The sequence below is a fragment of the Coturnix japonica genome, chromosome Z, assembly GCF_054131305.1.
Source record: "Coturnix japonica strain WE chromosome Z, WE-NBRP24, whole genome shotgun sequence".
Lineage (NCBI taxonomy): Eukaryota > Metazoa > Chordata > Aves > Galliformes > Phasianidae > Coturnix > Coturnix japonica.
In genome coordinates this window covers 14,305,764-14,313,954 of record NC_140702.1, presented here as the reverse complement: position 1 = coordinate 14,313,954, position 8,191 = coordinate 14,305,764, and the positions used below count along the sequence as shown (strand labels likewise).

Here is an 8,191-nt window from a genome sequence, read left to right as displayed (position 1 = left end):
TCCCCCGCCCATGCTGGGCCCAGATGTGGGGGGACTGTGAGGTGGGCAGGTTCCCACAGCCCTCTGTGACACGTCACAGTGGGGCTCAGCTCTGAGTCGCTCTCCCCAGCGTCCCCCAGCCACATTTCCCAGCGAGGCTTGGGAAGTGCCAGGGCTGTTCTTGTCAGCGCTGCTCTGCTCTGCTAGAGCTGCTCTGCCGGCAGGAGAAGGCCAGGGAAACCTTTGAGATAGTGTGAGAATCTGCTTGCCAAGAGCCAAGGAACAGGAGCAAGGGAGTGAGCACCGCTTGTCCAACTGCTGCTCAGCATGGAGGTGGTTGGGGTGTTCAGATACCTGCTCTTCGATCCCTTGGATCCCAAAGAGCTTTCCTTACTCAAGGAGCTCACCACATCGGGTAAGGCTTCAGGGGCCCTTGGGGCAGCGCTGTGGTAGCAAAGACAGAGAGGAGACGAGGTGTGGAAAGCTGGGGGCTGGGCAGCTGGGGGAAGGGACCCAGGAGGGGCCTGGTGTCTGCGAGCAGAGCCATGCCCGGCTCAGGGATTGCTTTGGCAGCTCAGGCCTGCAGCTGGTGCCAGGACCCCCTTCCCCAGAGCGCATCCCTTCCCTCTCCAGGCCCGCCCCGGGCGCAGTGTGCACTTCCCGCTCGCTGGGCACGGTCAGGAGCTGTGCTGGGAAGCTACAGCAGCGCGAGTAGCTTCTGCTGAGGGCAAGGGAGAGCTTGGTGGCAATCTGCTCTCTCCTCTGTTGGGGAAGGGGTTTCAGAGTGGTTGGGCATTGCCAGCTCCAAGCATGATGGATCCTTTTGCTTTCCAGAAATCTGCAGAGTGTGGGATGCCACATCCAAGTATATTTGCAGACAACTGCAGGAGAAGAAGGTGAGCCTTACCTCCTACTCATTGCCCAGCTCGTCCCTCTGCACCCGAGTGGCGGGCAGGCCGCACAGCACCATGCCCAGGGCCAGCAGGTCACCCAGCATCTTCCCCACCTCCAACCCAGCACTGCCATGGTTCCCTCTTCTTGTTTGACTTCTCAGGCGGTGGATATCGGGATTGGGAGCTTTGCAGTTGTGCCAGCTCGTGCCGCCGCTGGAAAGGATGGGGTTCTGGATGTGGATAAACCCATTTTCCACATGAGCCGTCACATCCAGAGATTTTACAAGCTCAAGCAGCCTAAGACCAGAATTCCTCGTAAGAAGAATTTTGCTTTGCTTTACTCTGCTGAAAAATGCCCCAGCAATTTGCTCCACGCTGAAATCCCTGTGACATGGCAAGAGCAAAGTCTCTTGCAGCCTGGAGAGTGCTGGGGGACGGTGCACACGCAGCATCCCAGCAGCCTGCCCCTCCCCTGGGCACCAGCCCTATTTGCCCAGCTCTCCCCAGCCCATAGCTGGGAGCAGGTGGCAAAGCTTCCCTGCCTTTCCTGCAGGGAGTGATGTGGTTGGTCTGGGGTTGTTTTGCAGTTGAGATGTTTGAGTATCCACTGGACTTTGAGGAGATTGCTGAAAGCATCCACTTCCGCGAGCCAATCGTAGAGCAGTGCATCCATGAGACCCTGCTCTTCTTTGCTGAGGCGCTCCGAGGGAAGCAGGAAGTTGACTTCTTCTTCAGCAGCCTTGGCATTCTTTCTGTGAGAGGGCAGGAGGTCATCATGAACTTCTTTGACAGCTGTGCACTGCAGGTGGATGCAACGGGCAACATGCTGCCTGCTCTTCTCGGGGTGAGCTTGCAAACCTCCAGGGCTCCCTGCAATGCTCCCAGATGAGGTTTGCCACTCTTGGGAGCAACAGACACGTGTATGTGGCCTCTGCTCATTTCTGTCTGTCCCAATGCAGGACCCCAAGATGATGAACATGATTGCATTCAGAGGCAAAAACAAATTTACTCGACGCAGTGAGGATGGCTGCGTCATGCTGCCAAGGTGAGCACTACTACTCCTGCAGCAGCTGGATGACCAAGGGTGCAGCTGCTCAGCTCATGCTCTGGGGCAGCTTCTTGCTCAGGCCCCTTTCCTTGCATGGCTCTTAGGCAAGAGCAGCACTTTACTGGGAGAGCTTCCATTCAGCCCATGGATCAGTCCACCCAGACAGAGCATTCCAATGGGCCAGTCCATGTGCTGTGGGCCCAGGGGTGAGAGAGGCGGGAGGAGGGTATGTGGGGGCAGTGAGGAGAGTCCTGCAATTTGGGGGTGGCACGAAGGTGACAGAAGCTCAGAGGCAGAAGTTGATGGAGACTGGAGGACCTCTCAGCTCCCACAGAGAGTCCTCCAAGGGCTCAGCACTGGCACCCAAAGAGCCTTGCCAGCAGGTTCTCAGTGTCAGGCACTGAGGGAGCTTGGTGCCCCTTTTGCCCACCGGGGTCTTCTTGTTTCCAGGATTGAAGTTCAGGAACCAAAGACTTACAGACGACTTAGTTCCCTCAAGCCCCGAAGACATTCACAGCCATGGGGCGAGGGTGCCCGAAGAGGTACGTGAATGCGCCTCAGTTGGATGAGGAATCCTTTTCTCTGCTGGGGAAGTAACCCCCAGTCAGTAAGCCCTGGAGTTCCCAAGCATCTCCCCATTTGTCCCTGCTGCTGGGAGGGGGGTGAGACAGAGCACAATAGGCTCAGGAGGAATGCAGATCTGGACAGAGACCGATGTCCAGCAGGGGCAAAGAGCTCCTGAAATGGTGTCTCTGCTCCCAAGGTGTCAATATGTGGGAGAGCACAGCCAAGCAGCTCTGCCACTGCTGCTTATCTGCACAGTCACAAAGATGACATGATGTTCTCTTGCTTACCACATGCAGTGAGCATTTATGATCCAGTGGTGCTGGCTCGACGCAGGGTATCTCAGGTTTTGAGGATAGAGAGAAAATTCAAGGAGCTGGAGGAGGAAATGCAAAGGGATAAAGCCAGGTGAGCCTCGTGGATCAATACAGTGGCAGGGGGTGGGGGACACACCGTGCTCTGGCTTGTGCCAGGGAGGTATTTCCCTCAGTCTTGGGGCCCTCGCCAAAAGGCCCTGGAAATGGCAAGGTGACAACCTCCACAATTCCTTGTTCTTATGGAGAAGAGCTGTGGGCTGCAAGACAAGTGGGGAGAAACTGCTTCAGCCTGTGTTCCCACCAGCTCAGCCTGCTGTCTCTCTTTAGCTTTGTGCCACAGCCTGAGGAGGTGCATGCTGAAGAGGTGGAACAACCAAAACCTCCAGATGAGCCGGAGCCCTCTGCCAGTGCCAAGCAGTCCTCCAGAGTGGTATGTCAGAGGCATTGATCCGCCACCCTTGAATCCCCCTGGGCTCCAGAGGAGGGCAGGCATGGCAGCAGCAGCAGCTGCCCTCCCAGGGGTCCCTGCCTAAGCCCCAGGAGACTGACGCTGCCAATGGTTGTGTTTCCCTGGCCTGCAGGCAGCGCGCTTGATGCGTGCTGTGACTGAGGAGAAACGGCTCCAGGTGCTGATGGCTTCCAAGCGCAAGGAGGTCGAAGCTGAAATCCAGACAGAGTGCCAGGAGTACATACAGAGGCTGAGCGCAGAGAGAAGCCAGGTACAGTGTGCACTGAGCACCCTCAGGGAAAGGGCATTTCCCCTGCTCCTCGGGAGGGGAGCAGTACAAGGCTCCTAGACATGCCAGCATTGCTGTGGCCACCTGGTGAGGAAGCATCTTCTGTCTGCCCACCACCCTGCAAGTCACTGGGCAAAGGCAGCAGCTGGCTGGGCACGCGCATGGGAAGACTAAACCAAGACTGTGTGAGGCACCTACCTCAGCTGAGGCATTGGAGCCCACTTACCCACCTCTGGGCAGAAAAGGTGATGCTTCTGGCCCTTGGCTTCAGGGAGCGAAGGCAGAGTCTGTGTTGTTGAGAGAGAGAGCCTGCTGCTCTTCAGTGCCATTTCCTGCACAACCACATCCTGAGGGGCAGCCCCAGCTCCTTGCAACTGTTCTTTACGATGATGTTTTGCCTTTGCAGAACCCCTTCCACCGCCAACTGGAAGGTGACCCTCGTCCTTCCTACATTGTGAGAAGGGAGTACGATCAGCAGCTGAAAGAGAGGCTGAAAGGGAAGGACAGGTGCCAAAGCCTTGCAGGGCAGACAGCACCAGGGGACTGGCAGAAGAAGCTGCAGCTCACAGGGACATCACGGGAACAGTAAGTGTGTCCTGGTTCCTACAGAGGCCCGGGAGCAGCATCAGCAAGCCCTGAGCCCCAGAGCTTTTGTCTGTGCTTCCCTGGGCTGCAGGGCTCAGCTGCCTCCTGCCTGCCTACCCCCCAGCTGTTGGGCACTCTTGATGCAGAGGGACCTGGGCATGAGGGCCCCTGGGCATCACACAGAGTGGGGCCTGTCCTGAGCAGCACATTTCCAGACTACAGGTCTGAGAGAAGCCCTGCAGCATTTCTGTCCCTCCTTCCACAGCCCAGAGCTGAACGCCTTTCTTCTTGGTTCCTATAGGAATAGAGAGAAGACGAGGCTCTTGGACCGCCATGAGAAGGCCCAGGGCCTGCCAGCCCTGATAGGAAGCTGCCAGGCGGCTTCCGGCTGCAGCGGCCGTAGCCATCACGGTCTGCACCAAAACACCCCTTCAGGCACCAGCAACTGCACCCAGGCGCACTCAGGCAGAGCCTCCCACCGCCGCACGCTGCCATCTTTGTAGGGGGAGAGCTATCAGCAGTGGGGCCAAGGGGCACCTTTCCAAAAGTAACATCTTCAATCAAGCTTTCCAAAAGGAACATCTTCCATCAAACTTTTCAAAAGGAACGTCTTCAATCAAGCTTTCCAAAAGTAACAAAATCCTCAATCAAGTAGCTTAACATCTTCAATCAAATTTTCCAAAAGTAACATCTTCAATCAAACTTTCCAAAAGGAACTTAACATCTTCCATCAATCTTTCCCAAATTATCATCTTCCATCAAATAAAGAAAAATTCACCCCATACATAGTGTTTGCCTTATGTGGTTGCTTTGCGCCCACAAACAGCATTGCCTCAGCAACTTCTTCAGAGTCTCAGCAAAGCAGCATTCTGCTTAGGGAAGGTTGTTATTCCTAGATAAGTGGGACATCTGAAGCCTTAAAGCAGTCTGAACATTCCATAAGCCACGGGGAGGTACAATGGGTCTCAGTCCATTGATCAGAGGAGGAAGTTCATGATATACTCGGACTGAGACTGTGATGCAAATGAGGTCAAATGTTGTCCAATGAGTTAATTACTAATCCTAGTCAGGCTGGGTATAGGGTAGAGAAGAAGGCAATAGTAAAAAGAACAGGAAATTTTAGCAAGGTTTCATTATAGAAAGCAGATAGTCATCACCATGCATCCAGCAGTGTCCCATTGGTCCATGTTTGTCTTCAGGTCAGTGGGGAGAATCCTTCTGTCCCTTGTTTGCATAGTCTATTTATAAACTGTCCTTTTTTGGTGAGTGTCATTCTGCGCATGCAGGATGGTAGTCCCCTTGGAGCCTCCTCCCACAAAAAAAAAAAAAAAAGCAGTTTAACCTGTGTCAGTAAACTCTGACACAGATTGGTTCTTCCCAGTTGCATAACCGAAGAGTGTCCCTCTCATCTTCGTTGCCCCTGGCAGTAGTGTGTAGGCAGAGGTAGGACTTGAGAAACAGGAAATGCCTGCACTGTAGTAGGCCACCCCGCACATCCTATGAAGGTACAATGAGTCGGTATAGATGTGCCACATTCAGTGGACAGTGATTCATACATGGAATACACACCATACAGCTGTCATTTCCCTGGCCTGAGTGCTCCATTTGCTGTTTGCTTTCCATACTGATCATACAAGGGAGTTAAAAGAAGAATGGGTACCACAGTTCCCTGTTCCTTTAATTCTGCTAGCACTGGACTAATGCTGCCATGTGCTCCCAGAGGTAAAGAATACAGCTTGATACTATTCAGACGAGAAGAGGGATGTGGCAGTGCTGTTGGCAACAGATGATTATCTAGAGAGAGGACACTGAAGGTACAGTTTCTCCCTTGGTCATCAATCCAGATTTTGCCATTCAATATACCTAGTCCTGACAAATTACAGTAGTTTGTCCCTGCAGCCACAGGGACATCTTGAGCATCCTCTTCCTCAGGTAACCGTAGAGGAGTTGGACTGGATGATTTCCAGAGGTTCCTTACAAACTCTGTGTTTCATTTTTTCCCCACTAGTTCTCCACAAATCCAGGAAAAACATCTGTTTTGCACCTCATTCCCTGATTACTACTTCATGAAAGAAACAAAGATCATCCTACGCACCATTTCCAAAAAGCCATCAGAATAAATACAACTGTGATTGAGTCACCTTAAATTATTTTCTATGAGTTAGTCCTATGTTGAATATTGTCTTAGCAGTCTCCAATGCTGCTACATCCCCAGTAACACAAAGCCTCGAATAAACTCCTTTCAACTTATTACAATAAGCTTTAGGCTAGTGTAAATTTTACTTCCATATTTTTAAGTACAGAAAACTGAAACTAAAAGTGCATTATAAATACAAACAAGAGGTAACACTTCAAGATGCATTACATGGTTAACTTCTGGGGTTATCTAATAAATTACTCATTACTAACTATTTAAATACAGATAAATGAAGATGCTTATTTTTCCTTAAATACTCATTAAAGTTAACATGCCTTAATGAACAGCTGGTTACTGGTCATTGCTTGAGGAGAGAAGAAATACATTAGATAAATAATTACATTGTTGTATGCATCCCACTAAAGCAAGAGAAACTATTTTCATGGGTTATATTCTGGCCTCAAACAGACAAAAATTTCACACACACTTTGTGTGTTTATACTTTGTGAAAACAAAATTCAGTGTCGTAAGCAATATATTGCTTAATAGCTTCACTCTATCTGAAAAAGCACCAAAAGATAAGGATGCACAAATTTGGTTTGCCAGTTTAATATTAATACATATATATTTTCTGTGTATTCTTTGAAGGGATAAATATGTATTTTGATAGATTCTGTTTTTTTCTGACAGAGTATTTCTTATTGAAAAAAAAACCAGATTATTTGAAGATAGAAATCAACACTGAGGACATGGCAGCCTTCAAATGGGAAAAAAACACCCGAACTTTCATTTGATAGTTTTGAATTATAAGAATCTTTTAACATTTATATGAATCAGTATGTATTTACCATATCACAGCATTTTATACTTCATGCACATTTATGATAAAATTAATTTTAAAAAACCTACAATGTTTATTTTGTTAGCTTTCATTTTGGTAATGACAGGCACCAGAAGAGATTCACTTTTTCTGATAAGTATCACTGAAAGGAAGATCTCTGTTTATTCACTAATAAAATACTGGATGGCTGACATAGAAGATTGATTAAGTTTCAGCTACTGTCAACATTTATTCCTAGGCATGGTGTTGCAGAGCAGTGATGACGATTATCAGAGGTAGGCAGTCTGTGGGGGGAATAGTAGTTCTTATGTTCAGAACCATTTTCTGCTTTATATATGCTAATAATTTATGTCTCAAATTGTACCATTCTAATTAGACTTGCTCCTGCCTTTGAAGATGCTGTCATTGAAGATTTTTCCTGAACGGACTTTCCATGACAATCACAGCATCTCATCCTGTTCCTAAATTAAAACAAACAGACAAAAGCCAGCACAGTTTCATTTATATCCACAGCAAGTTCTCTTTCTGGGACATTGCTAACACAATGCATTTCTGCACTTTCAGCACACATCACAGACCACAGAATGTGGGGTTTTACCAACTACTAAGTATTTATGGACTCCTTTAAATGCTGGAGCCTGAGATAGGCCCTGAATTCAAAGCTGACCTATAGATGAACCTCACAACATCTCACAGTATCTAATATGTGCAGTATTATTTGCACACAGAAGGCACCATTGATCCATATTTTGGCATCTTAGGATTCTTTTTAATAAATAACTTCATTATGGTTTCATAAATTCTCTGTAAATTTGGTATTATAAGCAAGGTAAATTGTGTGTAGAGAGATTCTTGATAGTTACTGGAATTAGGTATAGGAGATGTCACATTAACATTTGGCTGCTGAGCTGACAGATGAGTGACTGTAGCTTCAAAACATTAGACAAATTGATAATGGCCTTCCTAAAACATGTTGCTCTCATTTCATAGTGCTGGGCTTAAAGAAACCCACAACTAGATACAGTTGTGACACAGAGAGATAAGGCATACTGCATCCAGTAGTATATCATAATATTCAATCAAGTTCAAC

At 48.9% G+C, this 8,191-nt stretch overlaps 1 protein-coding gene across 1 annotated transcript; it reads left to right on the top strand.

The window, feature by feature from the left end:
- The first annotated feature begins 203 nt into the window (after positions 1–203).
- On the top strand, positions 204–4,907 carry LOC107306550 (uncharacterized). Its single transcript, XM_015849805.3, has 11 exons — positions 204–394; positions 814–875; positions 1,034–1,187; positions 1,460–1,716; positions 1,832–1,917; positions 2,371–2,462; positions 2,784–2,892; positions 3,129–3,231; positions 3,383–3,520; positions 3,945–4,123; positions 4,425–4,907. Exons 1-11 carry the CDS (start codon positions 307–309, stop codon positions 4,624–4,626), a joined length of 1,470 nt encoding a protein of 489 aa, XP_015705291.2. The 5' UTR covers positions 204–306; the 3' UTR covers positions 4,627–4,907.
- Positions 4,908–8,191: the final 3,284 nt, after the last annotated feature.